We start from the raw sequence: 19,399 nt of genomic DNA on the forward strand, positions 1-19,399 counted from the left end.
ATTATGGATACAGAACACAGAAACACCAACACTCAGATGAAAGAATAAATATACATCACCAATCAAACCCATCTACATCAATAGACCATCATTTTTTAGAGAGAGGCCCCTACATAAACAGACAACCAGTGTTAGAAAATAAAGACCAGAGACAAGCAGTGGAGGCTCCTCTATAGGAGCACTTGAGCACGTGAACCCCCTGACGTGAACCCCCTGACCACTAACCCAAAAAAAAAAGAGTGAGAAATAAAAAAATAAAAAATTATATTTTTAAACCTTTTTTGCAGTGCGATAGATAGAAGTATAGGCAAAAGTACTTTCCACTTTAAAACTGCATTGACTGCAGCGCTACCTACAGGCCAGCCCATAGCCTTCCTATTCGCACAGCTCTTAGTGTGCGGGAGCCAGCTGTCACGTGACACTCGCACACTAAGAGCTGAGCTGACTATATGTGTGGGAGGAGGCAGGGGCATAACAGTAACGCCATAACTACTTGCAGAATGCAGTCACCATTGCTGAGACCGGACTGGGCCCATAGTATGATTATAGTTGCACTTGCAGACTGGATCGTCATCGTTCGTGTGTGGACAGTGGACCTTATCTCTGGTAGGATAAGTGAGGGAATATTGGGTTAAATTTAATCCACACCACAACCACCTCACTTGCTAACATCCTCTTCCTCCCACTACTAACCCTCTGAAGAACCAGCTAGTGATCTCTGTACCCCCTCGACACCTCTTAACGCTTATCAGTGACAGTAATTCTTCTTATGCAGATAAAAGACAGTTTATAATTTAACTCAAATAATATTTGAGTTCAATAAACTGTCTTTTATCTGCATAAGAAGAATCACTGATGATGGGATAGTGACAGAATATATATATTTGACAATATACAACAAAAAATATAAAGAAACTCCTAAAGAAATGGTTGTGGGCGGCAAGTCTCAAATAAATTACAATATGTAAATGGCTTTCTCTTCTATCCTGTACTGTCACTATCCCATCTCTTACCACTGCTGCTTCCATCTCCTATGTTACTACTGTGTCCCTAGTCCTGGGATTCTGTACTGTGTGTGTCTGTCCTTGCTGTCTTTAACCACCCTGCATGGACTATAAAATAAGCCTGAATAATCGGCTAATCATCTTCAAGCTAATGAGTGGCAGCTGCTATCCTGGTTATGAGATTAGAGCAAGCAGAGATCAGCTCAGGAGCTTTACAGCTTGCAATGACCAGGCATATATTATCTTTGTGAGAGGGTGCTATAAAAAAATAATCTAATATATTGTGAATTGAAAAGTGAAAGCTTCTTTCACAAAAAGAGAATGTTTCAGTTAAGTGCACAATTTTGTTGTTAAATACTTTATACCAGTTCATATATATGTTTGTGTGTGTATGTATGTATGTATATATATATATATATATATATGTATATATATATATATATATATGTATATATGTATGTATATATATGTATATATGTGTGTATATATATATATATATATTTGACAATATACAACAAAAAATATAAAGAAACTCCTAAAGAAATGGTTGTGGGCGGCAAGTCTCAAATAAATTACAATATGTAAATGGCTTTCTCTTCTGTCCTGTACTGTCATTATCCCATCTCTTACCACTGCTGCTTCCATCTCCTATGTTACTACTGTGTCCCTAGTCCTGGGATTCTGTACTGTGTGTGTCTGTTAATAAATTTAATATAGTTGCGGCGACGTTGGGGGGGGCAGATTAGGGGTCAATAAATAAAATGTAGGGTTTGGCGATGTTGGGGGCATCAGAATAGGGGTTCATAAGTATAATGTAGGTGGCGGCGGACAATGTCGGGGGCGGCATATTAGGGGTTAATAAGTTTAAGGTTAGGGGTGTTTAGACTCGGGGTTCATGTTAGGGTCTTAGGTGTAGACATAAATTTTATTTCCCCATAGGAAACAATGGGGCTGCGTTAGGAGCTGAACACTGCTTTTTTGCAGGTGTTAGGTTTTTTTTCAGCCAGCTCAGCCCCATTGTTTACTATGGGGAAATCGTTCACGAGCACATACAGCCAGCTCACCGCTGACTTAAGCAACGCTGGTATTGAGGTGAGATGTGGAGCTAAATTTTGCTCAATGCTCACTTTTCTGAGGCTAACGCCGGCTTGCAGAGAACTCGTAATACCAGCGTTGTCTTAAGTGAGAGGTGAGAAAAAAAGGCTCGTTAGCACCGCACACCATTACCGACAAAAACTCGTAATCTAGCCGAATTAAATCAAAGTACCATTTATTACCGATTACAATATTAATTATAGAATGACTGAAAAAATAGGGAGAAAACATTGGCATATGCTGAAACAAGACAAAATAATAGGACCACTAATTGCTGATAAACCCCATTTTGTATATAGGAAGGCAAATAATTAAAAAAATATACTTGTACCTACTGTTATGAAAAAACAGAAAAAAACAGATAAAGATTTGACAGGGATGGAAATTAAAGGCTTCTTCCCATGTCCAATATGTAAATCCTGCAGACACTCTAGAAAAAGCAAGTCTGTGATCTCTAATGTAAATAATAAAGAATTTAAGATTTGTGACTGCATCAGATGTATGGATAGAAATATTGTATATATGATCCAGTGCAAGTGTGGGATGCAGTATGTAGGGGAAACAGAAAGACCCCTACGAGAGAGAATTTGTGAACACATTTTGTCCATAGAAAATATGGACCAAGATAAAAACAAAGATCTACCGGTCCCAAAACATTTTAAACATTGTAACAAAGGTGATTTAAAGTTTTTTTTAACTATATGGGCATAGCTAAATTGCCGAAACAAAATAGAGGGGGTGATAATCATAAAATATTATTACAATTAGAAAGCAAATGTATTTATAATTTAGACACATTACACCCACTAGGTCTAAATTTAGAAATAGAATTAGGAAGCTTTTTAAAATAATTGTTTTAAATAATAATTATTCAAATTTATATATATATATATGGATCTTACTTTTACTATTACATTCTTGAGGACAAACTAATTCCCTAAAAAATCTAAAAACACTAAAAAATCTAAAAAAATCTAGGTCTTATTGAATTGTTTATGGTTTTTATATAACCTTCTTTTTTATATAACTTCCTTTTTTTATATAAACCTCCTTTTTTATATAATTTCTATTTTTATTTGTAATTGATATATGATACTTTATATAACACGATTGGAAAAACCACTGATATTGTTGGTTTCATGCACTATTACTATATATGTCAATATTTTATAACCAAACACTCATTAACAAAACGATACTAAAGAACATAGCCTTAATAATTGTTATATGATTTTATTTTAACCAAAAAACTAACAATACAGATAAATCATTTCAATACAGCTGATTGATGCCACTAAATATTGATTCTTCAAAAATGTATTTAAGGAGACATTGGGAGCAGGTCTGTTATGGCTTGACAAAGGCTCCTTTGAGCTGAAACGTGTTGTTGATAACAGACTGCTCATACCTGAACAACTTGAATCATCCAACACTACCGGAAGTACTTACGCCACCCCCGCATTTGTGGGCGTGTCCGGGATGGAAAACGGGCTATCTTTGGCGTTTAAGGAACACAAGGAACACAAGCTGAATTTTGCTTAAGAAAAAGAACTGACAATTCAACTAAAAAGTAAGGCGAACCAGCACTTTACAAACAATCATCAGGTACAGAAAGGAGGCTAAACAAGTTAAAGACTATAGCGTACAAAAAGAGGCTAAACAAGTTAAAGACTATAGCGTACAAAAAGAGGCTAAACAAGTTAAAGACTATAGCGTACAAAAAGAGGCTAAACAAGTTAAAGACTATAGCGTACAAAAAGAGGCTAAACAAGTTAAAGACTATAGCGTACAAAAAGAGGCTAAACAAGTTAAAGACTATAGCGTACAAAAAGAGGCTAAACAAGTTAAAGACTATAGCGTACAAAAAGAGGCTAAACAAGTTAAAGACTATAGCGTACTTACACTAAAAACAATACAAGCACTACTAACCAGCTGATTCGATTATCTCAGCTAACTTCAAAGCCTCTGCAAAAACTAACGTGTCTATGAGACCAGAAAAACAATAAGGATAAATACAAATAACGAGAATCGAATTGTTTCTAACTCTGAATTTGCACAACCATTTGGTGTATATATATATATGAGATATACTGTATTCAGTTGTATTGCATGAAATCGATACACTCTTGCTATTTCTAGTAGTAATTAACATTTTAACATTTTTGCATACTTTGCACATTTTTCAGGCTGTATTAAGCAATATAGGTTTTATATGATATATTTTGGCTGTTTTTTAGAGAGATTGGTACCAATACAGTTAGATATTTAATACCGATTGTTATACTCTATTTTATGATAATAAAACTGTTGTTTTTAACCTACTTATATCAGTGGTAGTTATTTAACCCCTTAATGACCGACGACGTGCAGGGTACGTCCTGTAAAAAAAGACAGTTAACGACCGAGGACGTACGCTGCACGTCGTCGGTCTGGAAAGCAGCTGGAAGCGATCCTGATTGCTTACAGCCACTTTCTGGTTATTGCAGTGATGCCTCGATATTGAGGCATCCTGCAATAACATCCCATGGCCATCCGATGCAGAGAGAGTCACTTTGTGGCCCTCTCTGCGCCGGACATCGATGGCCGGTATCGTTGGTGAGTGGGAGCCAAAGTGGGAGGCGGGTGGGTGGCCATAGCAGGCAGGGCAGGGGCAGGCGCGTGCATGGAGAGGGAGTGAGTGGGAACCGCTACACTACGGAAAGTAAAAGTGGGAGAAAGGGGGGAGGGAATCATATAAAAAAATAGATAAGGGATCTGGGAGAGGGTGGGGGTTATCTTTGGGGGGAGGGAAGCTACACTACAGAAAATAAAAAATAAAATTAAAAAAATATATTTTATTGTAAACTGCCAGTACCCAAGATGGCCCCCAATAAGGTAGAGGGGGAGGGTAAGAGAGCTGTTTGGGGGGGGGGGGGGGTCAGGGAGTTTGGGGGCTAAGGGGGGGATCCTACACAGCAGCATATGTAAATATGCTGAAGAAAAAAAAAGAGCTTTTATTTTAGTACTGGCAGACTTTATGCCAGTACTTAAGATGGCGGGGACAATTGTGGGGTGGGGAGGGAAGAGAGCTGTTTGGGAGGGATCAGGGGTCTGATGTGTCAAGTGGGAGGCTGATCTCTACACTAAAGCTAAAATTAACCCTGCAAGCTCCCTACAAGCTACCTAATTAACCCCTTCACTGCTGGGCATAATACACGTGTAGTGCACAGTGGCATTTAGCAGCCTTCTAATTACCAAAAAGCAATGCCAAAGCCATATATGTCTGCTATTTCTGAACAAAGGGGATCCCAGAGAAGCATTTACAACCATTTATGCCATAATTGCACAAGTTGTTCATAAATAATTTCAGTGAGAAACCTAAAGTTTATGAAAAAAATGGTGAAAAAGTGAACAATTTTTTTTATTTGACCGCATTTAGCAATGAAATGGTGGCATGAAATATTCTAAAATGGGCCTAGATCAATTCTTTGGGATGTCTTCTAAAAAAAAATATATCCATGTCAAGGGATATTCAGGGATTCCTGAAAGATATCAGTGTCCCAATGTAACTAGCGCTAATTTTGAAAAAAAGTGGTTACTTGTATTTATTGCCCTATAACTTTCAAAAAAAAGCAAAGAACATGTAAACATTGGGTATTTCTAAACTCAAGACAAAATTTAGAAACTATTTAGCATGGGTGTTTTTTGGTGGTTGTAGATGTGTAACAGATTTTGGGGGTCAAAGTTAGAAAAAGTGTATTTTTTCCCATTTTTTCATCATATTTTATAAAATAATTTTATAGTAAATTATAAGATATGATAAAAATAATGGTATCTTTAGAAAGTCCATTAAATGACGAGAAGAACGGTATATAATATGTGTGGGTACAGTAATTGAGTAAGAGGAAAATTACAGCTAAACACAAACACCCCAAAAATGTAAAAATAGCCTTGGTCCCAAACGGACAGAAAATGGAAAAGTGCTGTGGTCATTAAGGGGTTAAAAGCATTTTCTTTTAAAAATAATTCTGAATGGAAGTTTTATAATTTTAATTGGAAATTTTTTGTTTTTCTTATTTAATATTGCCATTAAAATAGATCTCAAGCCTTTTTGTAATTTTAGTGTTTATTATTTTTTGTAATGTTAGATTTTTTTAAAATTTTTCTTTTGGTAGTTTAGTTATGTTAGGTTAATTTATAGTTTAATCTTAGTTTTTTTTATTTCACAGGTAAGTTTTTATTTATTTTAAGATAGTTATATTGTAACTTTTAATTTAAAGTTAGGGGGTGTTAGGTTTAGGAGTTAATAGTATAATTTAGTGTTTTGCGATGTGGGGGGCCGGCGGTTTAGGGGTTAATAGGTTTAGTTTATTAGTTGCGATGTGGGTGGCTGGCGATTTAGGGGTTAATAGGTTTATATAGTGTTGGCGATGTGGGGGGGGGCGGCGGTTTAGGGGTTAATAGGTTTCTTTTAGTGTCAGTGATGTGGGCGGCAGATTAGGGGTTAATAACTTTAGTGTCTGGGAGCGGGGGATTAGGGGTTAATAACTTAATTTAGTGTTGGCAATGTCAGGGAGCGACGGATTAGGGGTTAATAACTTTATTTAGCGTTGGTGGTGTCGGGGAGCGGCGGAATAGGGGTTAATAACTTTATTTAGCGTTGGTGGTGTCAGGGAGAGGCGGAATAGGGGTGTGTAGACTAGGGGTTTATGTTAGGGTGTTATGTTTAAACATAATTCTCTTTTCCCCATAGACATCAATGGAGTTGTGTTATGGCGATCGCGATACTGCAATCGCAGGTGTTCATTTTTTTTCTAACACTTTCTCCCCATTGATGTCTATGGGGGAAAGCGTGCACGAGCATGTAAACTCAGCCCTTGGGTTTTGTGCGGTATGAAGCTTAATGCACCATAACGCACAGCACTAGGAGGTTTTTCAGTAACTCGTAATGGCAGTGCTATGAAAAGTGCGATACCGCACATTTTTTTGCGTTCTTTACGCACCCGGTTTAGCGCAAAACTGGTAATCTAGCTGACTGTTTGTTAAATAACTACTTGATATTTTGAGTCCAGCCCATCTATCCCTCTTTACAAGGTATCCCTACAATATTACGTTAACCAATCAGAATAATGAACAACTCGACTTTGATAGCGAGTTTAAATATCTAAAATTATGATTGGTTAACGTGATAAAGCTATCAGGAATGGATTTTTTTGTTTGTTTTGTTTATGAATTGAGAAGAGAACCCTTAAAGAAGAAGGAGAGATCTGTTGCAGTTAATGGTAAGAGACTAAAAACTAAAACATATTCAGCTATACTTCACTAAAATTAATATTATGGGTCATTTATTTATTTTATTTTTTAAGGGTTCATTTATTTTTAGGATTTTAATGGAGTTAGGCAAAGTGAGGATTACTTATGATGGGGCAGAGGATCGTGTAGCAAGGTGGTTTATGTGGCCAGTGTGGGGGGTTGTTTAGAGCAGGGGTCAGCAACCTTGGGCCTCGAGATGTTTTGGAACTACAATTCCCATGATGCTGAGACACTCTTTAAGCTGTCTGAGCATCATGGGAAATGTAGTTCCAAAACATCTGTGGGCCCAAGGTTGCTGACCTCTGGTGTACAGTTCAGTGGGGTTACGGTGCGGTAATCAAGGTTTTGGATACTAATGGTGGGAACAATAATTATGTGTATATAGACTAATGATAATATATATAGATCAAAATGTGTGGTAGCAACACAAGAGCATTTGGATATTAAAGGGAAATTAAACTTAACATTCCCCGTAAAATTAATTTAATTATGTATATTAAAAAATATATACAAAAAGAAACAGAAGCGCCCACCGCATCTAAGTGCAGATTATATGTGTGATTTTTAATGATAAAAATTGACAAGAATAACACTCACAATGTTTAAAATAAATACAAGCCTTGTATAAAAACTTTGAAGTTGTCCCTGGTTGCGGCGTGTACCGCTCCGATCACGCTGCTTCCAAGATGGAGACTCCGCGGCTCAGCTGAAGGGAGGTGTGTATACCGCTGGGCCAATCCGATGCGTCCTTGACTTGGGGCTGGATCGCTACAGGTGGTGTCGTAATGCTGTGTAAAGCCGTCCCCGGTAATGGTGAATCCTCCTCCACAATAGATTTAATGCTCAGCCGTAGTAAACTTTGTCCTCCTTAAGCAATGTCAGAACACACTCTATTTTAAGTGCTTCACAATTACTAACATATGTAGATGATCCTTATTCTAAAAATTAATGAATGAGTATATGGCAGAAGCTGAGCACAGCCAAATTGTCACCCAACTACACTATGTGTGTATTCCTGGTATCTAGTGGGTAAAATATCAGATACCAGTATAGAAAGAGATAGAAAGAGAGCTTTGCGCATGTTTACATTAACTTTAGAGAGTCTGGATGGTTCAGAACTCTAACCCTATTTCCCAGTGATTTACTTGATTGATAATTTGTTTTAGAAATATTTAGACCCCAATTGGACATGTGCAAAAACTGTTGGCTTCTATGTAGAACTAAAATAAAAAAAAATAAAAAAAAGCGCAACCCCACATCAAGGTAGCCAGACACTTTAATGTCAAAAGAACGATTAAAACAGGAAAAACGGCACATCGATCTCATCAGAGATATACCGCAGTCTGCATTCACGTAAAGGAGTTTCCTAGTGTCTCTTCACCGGATCCCCTCTGTGCCAGACCAAATCGTGCTGTTCTTGTCAAAAATTATTCCGGTTTCTAAAATCCTCTAAGTGTTTTGTTCGCCTCTTTGCAAAATTTTTCAAGAGTATCTAATTAAAATATCATACTTGTGGTACATATAGAGAAACAATACTTTCACAGACACTCTGTTTAAATGGACAGTCAACTGCTGCACTATATTATAAAACTTTCAAAATTGCTTTATTTTCCAGTAAGTTAACGCATTGCAATAATAAACTGGTGCTTTAGTGTAACTGCTTAATTTAAAATTTTATTTTAAAATGATCTACAGAAAAAAATGTATTCAGAAAATCTCATTCAAATAATCTCATCTGGGGTTTAGACTTGGCTGATGTGTTATTCTATAGATAGACAACATAAATGTCTTGTACAAGGTGTTTGAATGTCCCTTTAATTTAATTAAACATGTAATAATAAACAGTATATTGAATATGTAGAGTATTTAGTAGCTGAAGAGATACATTTTAACAGTGCCAACTGAAATGTACAACCAAGATACAGTATTTTTGCTTTCCTAGACACTCTTAATTCAGCTGCCCCCTAATACCCCCCCCCCCCCCCACATATATATATTTTTTGACCATAATATTTATTCCTCATGGAGTAATGTGAATTTCTTTTTCTTTTTTTTAAAGGGACATTCTAGTCAAAAATTAAATGCACATAGATGAATTATATATTTGACTAGAAATATATTTGCAGTATACATGTATTGGAAAAAATGCTTCTAGTTAAAGTACTCACTGTTTTAGTGCTAACATTATTCTCTGCACGTGCATGTGAAGCACAGTTAGATATCCTCAGTGCATCAGCATTTTAAGTACTTCAGATGATCAGAGCACCGGTGGGGCTGGTATCATATCAGCAATCAACAAATTGAGTAATTTCATGATGGTATAAGCACCTCAGAGCAAGTGCTGTGTGCACAATGCTGGTGCACGGTGCATACTTAAATACACTTTTGAAACAGCTATAGCATTTACTAGAAGCATTTTTGCTAATACATTAATATTACACAAATGTTTCTATTCGAAACTGAAATGCATCCGTACACATAGGCACACAAACACATAAGCAAACACACACACATATTCACAGACACATGCACACAAAGAGTTATACACATGCACAAGGTCACACACACACATATATATGTATATTATATAATTCCAAGTAATAGATCCGCACTCGCTGGAGTTTAAAAAAACAATAGTTTATTGTGTACAGTGACGTTTCGGGGAACCAACTGTCCCCTTCATCAAGACCACTATATATATATATATATATATATATATATATAATATATATAGCTACACACACTATATATATATATATATATATATGGTTTAAAAAGGGGATTAAAAGCGCTAGGTAGTCACAATCGACTAGATTTAGAGTTCTGCGTTAGCCGTCAAAAGCAGCGTTAAGGTGTCCTAACGCTGCTTTTGACCGCCCGCTGGTATTTAGAGTCAGGCAGGAAAGGTCTAACGCTCACTTTCAAGCCGCGACTTTTCCATACCACAGATCCCCTTACGCCAACTGCGTATCCTATCTTTTCAATGGGATCTTCGTAACGCCGGTATTTAGAGTCTTGGCTGAAGTGAGCAGTAGACCCTCTACCGACAAGACTCCAGCCACCAAAAAAAGTCAGTAGTTAAGAGCTTTATGGGCTAACGCTGGTTTATAAACTCTTAACTACTGTGCTCTAAAGTACACTAACACCCATAAACTACCTATGTACCCCTAAACCGAGGTCCCCCCACATCGCCGCCACTATAAGAAATATTTTTAACCGCTAATCTGCCGACCGCACACCGCCGCCACCTACATTATCCCTATGAACCCCTAATCTGCTGCCCCTAACATCACCGACACCTACATAATATTTATTAACCCCTAATCTGCCCCCCCCCAACCTCGCCGCCACCTAACTACACTTATTAACCCCTAATCTGCCGACCGGACCTCGCCGCTACTCTAATAAATGTATTAACCCCTAAAGCTAAGTCTAACCCTAACCCTAACACCCCCCTAAGTTAAATATAATTTTAATCTAACGAAATAAATTAACTCTTATTAACTAAAGTATTCCTATTTAAAACTAAATACTTACCTGTAAAATAAACCCTAATATAGATACAATATAACGAATAATTATGTTGTAGCTATTTTAGGATTTATATTTATTTTACAGGCAACTTTGTATTTATTTTAACTAGGTACAATAGCTATTAAATAGTTATTAACTATTTAATAGCTACCTAGTTAAAATAATTACAAAATTACCTGTAAAATAAATCCTAACCTAAGTTACAATTAAACCTAACACTACACTATCAATAAATTAATAAAATAAATTACCTAGAATTACATACAATTAAATAAACTAAACTAAATTACAAAAAATAATAAAAGATTACAAGAATATTAGGCTAATTACACCTACTCTAAGCCCCCTAATAAAATAAAAAAGCCCCCCAAAATAATAAAGGTCCCTACCCTATTCTAAATTAAAAAGTAACCAGCTCTTTTACCAGCCCTTAAAAGGGCTTTTAGTGGGGCATGCCCCTAAGTAATCAGCTCTTTTGCCTGTAATAAAAAATACAACCCCCCCAACATTAAAACCCACCACCCACATACCCCTACTCTAACCCAAACCCCCCTTAAATAAACCTAACACTACCCCCCTGAAGATCTCCCTACCTTGAGTCGTGTTCACCCAGCCGGGCACTGATGGACCAAAAGAGGACATCTAGAGCGGCAGAAGTCTTCATCCTATCCGGGCAGAAGAGGACATCCGGACCAGCAGACATCTTCATCCAAGCGGCATCTTCTATCTTCATCCATCCAACGAGGAGCGGCTCCATCTTCAAGACCTCCGGCGCGGAACATCCTTCTTCACCGACGACTAGATGACGAATGACGGTTCCTTTAAATGACGTCATCCAAGATGGCGTCCCTCGAATTCCGATTGGCTGATAGGATTCTATTAGCCAATCGGAATTAAGGTAGAAAAAATCTGATTGGCTGATTAAATCAGCCAATCAGATTCAAGTTCAATCCTATTGGCTGATCCAATCAGCAAATCAGATTGAGCTCGCATTCTATTGGCTGTTCCGATCAGCCAATAGAATGGGAGCTCAATCTGATTGGCTGATTGGATCAGCCAATCAGATTTTTCCTACCTTAATTCCGATTGGCTGATAGAATCCTATCAGCCAATCGGAATTCGAGGGACGCCATCTTGGATGACGTCATTTAAAGGAACCGTCATTCGTCGTCTAGTCATCGGTGAAGAAGAATGTTCCACGCCGGAGGTCTTGAAGATGGAGCCGCTCCTCGTCGGCTGGATGAAGATAGAAGATGCCGCTTGGATGAAGATGTCAGCCGGTCCGGATGTCCTCTTCTGCCCGGATAGGATGAAGACTTCTGCCGCTCCGGATGTCCTCTTTTGGTCCATCAGTGCCCGGCTGGGTGAACATGACTCAAGGTAGGGAGATCTTCAGGGTGGTAGTGTTAGGTTTATTTAAGGGGGGTTTGGGTTCGAGTAGGGGTATGTGGGTGGTGGGTTTTAATGTTGGGGGGTTGTATTTTTTTTACAGGCAAAAGATCTGATTACTTAGGGGCATGCCCCGCAAAAAGCCCTTTTAAGGGCTGGTAAAAGAACTGGTTACTTTTTAATTTAGAATAGGGTAGGGACCTTTATTATTTTGGGGGTCTTTTTTATTTTATTAGGGGGCTTAGAGTAGGTGTAATTAGCCTAATATTCTTGTAATCTTTTTTTATTTTTTGTAATTTAGTTTAGTTTATTTAATTGTATGTACCGTAATTGTAGGTAATTTATTTTATTAATTTATTGATAGTGTAGTGTTAGGTTTAATTGTAACTTAGGTTAGGATTTATTTTACAGGTAATTTTGTAATTATTTTAACTAGGTAGCTATTAAATAGTTAATAACTATTTAATAGCTATTGTACCTAGTTAAAATAAATACAAAGTTGCCTGTAAAATAAATATAAATCCTAAAATAGCTACAATATAATTATTCATTATATTGTAGCTATATTAGGGTTTATTTTAGGGGTAAGTATTTAGTTTTAAATAGGAAGACTTTAGTTAATAAGAGTTAATTTATTTTGTTAGATTAAAATTATATTTAATTTAGGGGGGTGTTAGGGTTATACTTAGCTTTAGGGGTTAATACATTTATTAGAGTAGCGGCGAGGTCCGGTCGGCAGATTAGGGGTTAATAAGTGTAGTTAGGTGGCGGCAACATTGTGGGGGGCAGATTAGGGGTTAAAAAATATTATGTAAGTGTCGGCGATGTTAGGGGCAGCAGATTAGGGGTACATAGGGATAATGTAGGTTGCGGCGGTGTACGGAGCGGCAGATTAGGGGTTAATTGTATAATGCAGGTGTCAGCGATAGCGGGGGCGGCAGATTAGGGGTTAATAAGTGTAAGGTTAGGGGTGTTTAGACTCGGGGTTCATGTTAGGGTGTTAGGTGCAGACTTAGAGAGTGTTTCCCCATAGGAATTAATGGGGCTGCGTTGGGAGCTGAACGCTGCTTTTTTGCAGGTGTTAGGGTTTTGTTCATCCCAAACTGCCCCATTGTTTCCTATGGGGGAATCGTGCACGAGCACGTTTTGCCAGCTTACCGCTACCATAAGCAACGCTGGTATTGAGAGTTGAAGTGGCGGTAAATTAGGCTCAACGCACCGTTTTTGGAGTCTAACGCAGCCCTTCAGACAACTCTCAATACCAGCGTTGTCTTAAGGGTGCGTTGGGAAAAAAAGCTGCGTTAGCTACGCGGGTCTTTACCAACAAAACTCTAAATCTAGGCGTATCTTAGTTATACAATAGTGGGACAAATGGTAATTCCCCACAGCAGCTCCTACATAAAAAGTATGATGTGTACCAGCCCTCTACAGTACACTCAAAACTAGAAATTGATAGGATTGCAAGTGTTTGTAGAGCGCTTGTTAGGGAAATACCTAGATTCTCTTATTTAAAAATATATATGATACATAAAACTAAACATATATTAATTGTATGTTGTTAAGTGCCACACTAAAATACATAAAACATAATAATCATGTACATAAAATAGCAATATATAGATATGCCAGTATATAAATGTATATAAAACTGTATATAAAATGTAAAAAGCTAAAAATGTTAAAAAGGTTGTATAATATGTAGAAATTCCTTCGATATCCTCACAATTTTACAATTTTATAGTTTTTTCAGTTTTTCAAATACAGGAAAAAACAAGAATCTATGATCTTAGTTCATATAATAAAAAACACAAGAATCTGTGATCTCTGTTCATATAATAAAGATGATATCAGCAACACAGTTCTTCAAATTTATCCAGAGAAAACAAGGGCCAACCCCGTGGGGGTTCCTACTTACTTTCCGTACCCCCAATCTCATGAGGTAAGTGCCGCACAGTTAGAAGGATAATCCGCGGAAGATCTCCAAAGTCCCCTCTTCTCTGCTGCTTGGAGTTGGTAGAATAATCTCTGACGTACAGAAATACGAAGTACATGCAGTGAAAAAAGAAAGAGGAAAAAATAGTGCAATATTGTAATTTTATTTGTGTCACAAACAAAACACTCTAAAAAATGGCTGCTTACAGTGTTTAACCTCAATCTAATATGAGGTAATGTGAAAGCTCTGCTTAAAAAACAAGTTCTAATCGTTTGGTTAGTCCTTCATAAAACAATCAATATAATATCATCAAAATATGGGTATAGCCGTTCTGTTAATCGTCCTTACGCGTTTCGAAGGTATATGACCATCCGGTCCCTTCTTCATCAGAGGAGTCAATTACAGAATGTTACAAACTACGACTTTTAAAGGCAGGGCGGCGGCACGCCCCCTTAAAACTAAATTCCTGATTGGTTCACACAGCAGTCACATAATTAAGTGACGTGCCATGTTATGTTATAAACAAACACCATGTGTTCTTAGCAAAGAGTTCCTGTAGAAAAATGTTTACTTGTTCGCATTGCGGTCACATGATTAAGTGACGTTAATGCCAAGTCAAATATAGACAACCCATGTTACCGATAAATAATCTTGGCAGATGAATTCAACACATTAATTAAAAATACACAAACCTACATAAAATAACATAACATAAAATAATTTACACATACAAAAATTCATAAATTGCTTCAATAAATACAATAAATACAACCAATGTTTTTTTCAAAAAAGTACAAAATCAATATCTTTAAAAAAATATTTTTCGTGTAATTCATTTCTATAAATTCATTATAGCCTTCATATTTCATTTTCATTTTATCCATATTGAACCTTTTAATAAAAATGAAAGAAAAGGAAACTCTCATAAGTGGTTATATACACTTTTCTGTGGGGTTTAGAGCTTTTTTTACTCTTCTACTCATATATTCTATCACTTAATCATGTTATGCCTGATTGATGTTCATATTAAGAAAAACTTTCATATATATATATCCACTTAAAACTATATGGTATAAAGTATGAAAAATCCATTCTAAAGGCCTATTTCAAAATTCCTAAAAATATTAAAAACATCTATTAAGTTGTTGCTGAGTATATACTGTATGTCTTACATGGGAATTGGTTTTTAATAATCGTTCTATATATAGTTTCTCAATTACCCTATATATCTATATATCTATAAACACACACACATACTGTATATGCTGATGAAGGGGAAGTTCTCTCCGAAAACGTTCCAATAAATTTGTGAATTTTTCTTGTTGAAAGACCTGAGAGTGCATTTGCTTTGTGGGATATTTACTGGATTGATGCACCCAGGCGGATGATCATTGGTGGGTAACACTGTAGCTTGGACATTTGCTATATATATAAAAACACAGATTTCTTGAAACAATACTTCCCCAAACACAATACTGAGTGCTGAAAGCCAACAGAACTAAAGGCAATAGCTAGCTAAATAAATGAAAGGTTCAGAGTTAACTCTATACTGTAAGCTCCATAGGTAGTCTCTTATTATACCCCCTAGAATGTAATCTCATTGGACAAATCTCTTATTATATACCTGTATAATTAGGGTGACCATATTGCCGCTTTAAAAAGGGACATATATGAAAAATATATATATCAGGGCTGTTTTCAGGGCTGTTTAAAGAAATGTTTTGCATAAGAACCCTGACATATGTATTTTTCATATGTGTCCCTTTTTAAAGTGGCAATATGGTCAGCCTATGTATAATACTTCTAAAATAACTGTAAGCTTCTTAAAAATATAGACACTAAAAAAGTGCTGCCCCTCCCAATCTGCCGCCCTAGGCAAGTGCCTTGTTTGCCTAAGTCAAAATACGACACTATACATAGTTGCACCATTTGTTTAATTGACACATTTAATTTTATGTGTTACAGTTTATCTCACTATCACTATTACAGACCATTCCTTGTAAGTACATAGTCTATCAAGCTCCAAGAATGTCAAGTTGATGTGATCTTTCCAACATCCCCAAAAGTAATTAATTAGTGATACATTTTGTTTCCTTTATTTTTTTAGGCTGATCAGTGTATTTGGGAGTATAGAGGGAGCATCAAGAAAAACTGATGATAAAGACACTTTGTCCTATGTGAGCCTAGAGAAGGGTAAGATATACCCTCATATGTCTATCTATCTATCTATCTATGTATCTATCTATCTATCTATCTATCTATCTATCTATATCTATCTATCAACTATGCATATCTGTCTGTCTATCGATCTCTATGTACTGTATCTAGCTATCTATCATTTATCGATCATCTATCTGTCTGTCTATCTATCTATTTATCTATTTATATCAATATCTATCTATCTATCTATATCTATCAACTATGTATATCTGTCTGTCTATCAATCTCTATCTATGTACTGTATCTATCTATCTATCTATCTATCTATCTATCTATCTATTTATTTATCTCTTTCTATCAATATCTATCTATCTATCTATCTATCTATCTATCTATCTATCTATCTATCTGTCTGTCTGTCTGTCTGTCTATCAATTTCTATCTATTTATCTATCTCTTTCTATCTATCATCTATCTATCTATCTATCTATATCATCTATCTCTGTCTATCTATCTATCTATCTATCTATCTATTAATATCTATCTATCGATCTATCTATCTATCTATCTATCTATCTATCTATCTATCTCTGTATGACTATCTATCTATTCATCTATCAATATTTATCTATCTTTGTATGACTATCTATATCTGTCTGTCTATCTATCTCTGTATGGCTATCTATGTATCTAACTCCCTTTCTCTCTGTCTCTCCATAGTCTATACCTCTTTTTATCCATCCACCTATCTATCTATCTATCTATCTATCTATCATCTATCTCTGTATGGCTATCTTCTATTTATTCATCTATCAATATTTATCTATCTCTGTATGACTATCTATCTATATCTGTCTCTCTCTCTATCTATCTATCTATCTATCTATCTATCTATCTATCATCTATCTCTGTATGACAATATATGTATCTATCTCCCTTTCTCTCTATCTCTCTATAGTCTATACCTCTTTTTACCCATCTATCTATCTGTGTGAATGTCTATCGTACTATCTATTATATTTTTGTCTATCTATCCATCTATCTTTCACCTAGATTACAAGTTTTGCACCATAGAAGATGAGAAACAAACTCAACAAAAGTTGCGTTATTTCACCCCCCCATATCGCTGCCATTACAAGTTTTTGAAAAGCCGCCTTGAGCGTGCGATATGATGGGGATGAGCTCCATACCGCACAAAATCTAAGGGCTGAGAAAACGTGCACGCTTTCCCCATAGACATCAATGGGGAGAGAGTGTTAGAAAAAAAACTAACACCTGAAGCGCGGAATGAAAATCTCTGTAACGCAGTCCCATTGATGTCTATGGGGAAAAAAAAGTTACGTTTAAACCTAATACCCTAACATAAACCCCAAGTCTAAACACCCCTAATCTGCCGCCCCCGACATCGCCGACACCTAAATAAAGTTATTAACCCCTAATCTGCGCTCCCGACATCGCCACCAATAATAAAAGTTATTAACCCCTATTCTGCCGCTCCCCAACATCGCTGCCACTATTATAAAGTTATTAACCCCTATTCCCCCACACCCTGACATCGCCACCACTATTATAAAGCTATTAACCCCTATTCCGCTGTTCCCTGACATTGCCCCCCTAAATAAAGTTATTAACCCCTAAACCTCTGGCCTCCCACATAACCACCACTAAATAAACCTATTAACCCCTAAACTGCCAGCCCCCCATATCGCAAAAAAACTAAATTAAACTATTAACCCCTAAACCTAACAACCCCTTATTTTTAAATTAAAATTACAATATCCCTATCTTAAAATAAATAAAAACTTACCTGTGAAATTTTAAATTTAAAGTAAATTTAAACTAACAATTAACCTAACATAACTATTTTACTAAAATACAAATAACCACCAATTAAATAAACTAAATTACACATTAAAAAAAACTAACACTACTAAAAAAAAAAATTCTAAAATTACAAAAAATAATAAACACTAAATTACGAAAAATAACAAACAAAATTATCCAAAATAAAAACAATTACACCTAATCTAATAGCCCTATAAAAATAAAAAGCCCCTCCAAAAATAATAAAAAACCCTAGCCTACAATAAACTACCAATAGCCCTTAAAAGGGCTTTTTGTAGGGCATTGCCCTAAAGAAATTAGCTCTTTTGCCTGTAAAAAAATACAACACCCCAAAAGTAAAACTCACCAACCAACCAACCCGCCAAAATAAAAAACCTAACTCTAACAAAAACCTAATCTACCCATTGCCCTGAAAAGGGCATTTGTATGGGCATTGCCTTTAAAAGGCCATTCAGCTATTTTCCATTGCCCTGAAAAGGGCATTTAGCTCTATTAAGAAAGCTCAAACCATAATCTAAAAAAAAAACACCCCAAAAAAGTAAAAAAAAACCACTAAACCCTGACGATCCACTTACAGTTTTTGAAGTCCGGACATCCAGGCAGTGAGAAGTCTTCATCCAGGCGGCGAGGTCTTCCTCCATCCAGGATCTTCTACCTTCGTCCAGGCGGCATCTTCTATCTTCATCCCGGCAGCGTCTTCTATCTCCATCCCAGTGGAGCGGAGCGGGTCCATCCTTCAAGACATCCGGCGTGGAGCATCCTCTTCATACGGTCGCCGCCGTACACTGAATCTTTAACGCAAGGGAGCTAGTGATGTCGCGAACCTAAAAATTTGGGTTCGCGAACAACGAACGCGAACTTCCCCAAAAGTTCGCGAACCGGGCGAACCGCCATTGACTTCAATGGGCAGGCAAATTTTTAAACCCACTGGGACTCTTTCTGGCCACAATAGTAATGGAAAAGTTGTTTCAAGGGGACTAACACCTGGACTGTGGCATGCCGGAGGGGGATCCATGGCAAAACTCCCATGGAAAATTACATAGTTGATGCAGAGTCTGGTTTTAAGCCATAAAGGGCATAAATCACCTAACATTCCTAAATTGTTTGGAATAACGTGCTTTAAAACATCAGGTATGATGGGGTGACA

The 19,399-nt window shown here is 36.6% G+C and overlaps 1 protein-coding gene across 1 annotated transcript in view; it reads left to right on the forward strand.

Annotated features, from left to right (window-relative positions):
- Positions 1-19,399, forward strand: part of LOC128667083 (uncharacterized) — a 141,211-nt gene that overhangs the window by 51,525 nt on the left and 70,287 nt on the right. The window contains exon 3 of the mRNA XM_053721970.1: positions 16,355-16,440. Within this exon, the coding sequence (XP_053577945.1) occupies positions 16,355-16,440 (86 nt within the window). The remainder of the gene's footprint in view (positions 1-16,354; positions 16,441-19,399) is intronic.

Source organism: Bombina bombina, chromosome 7, assembly GCF_027579735.1.
Source record: "Bombina bombina isolate aBomBom1 chromosome 7, aBomBom1.pri, whole genome shotgun sequence".
NCBI classification, from domain to species: domain Eukaryota; kingdom Metazoa; phylum Chordata; class Amphibia; order Anura; family Bombinatoridae; genus Bombina; species Bombina bombina.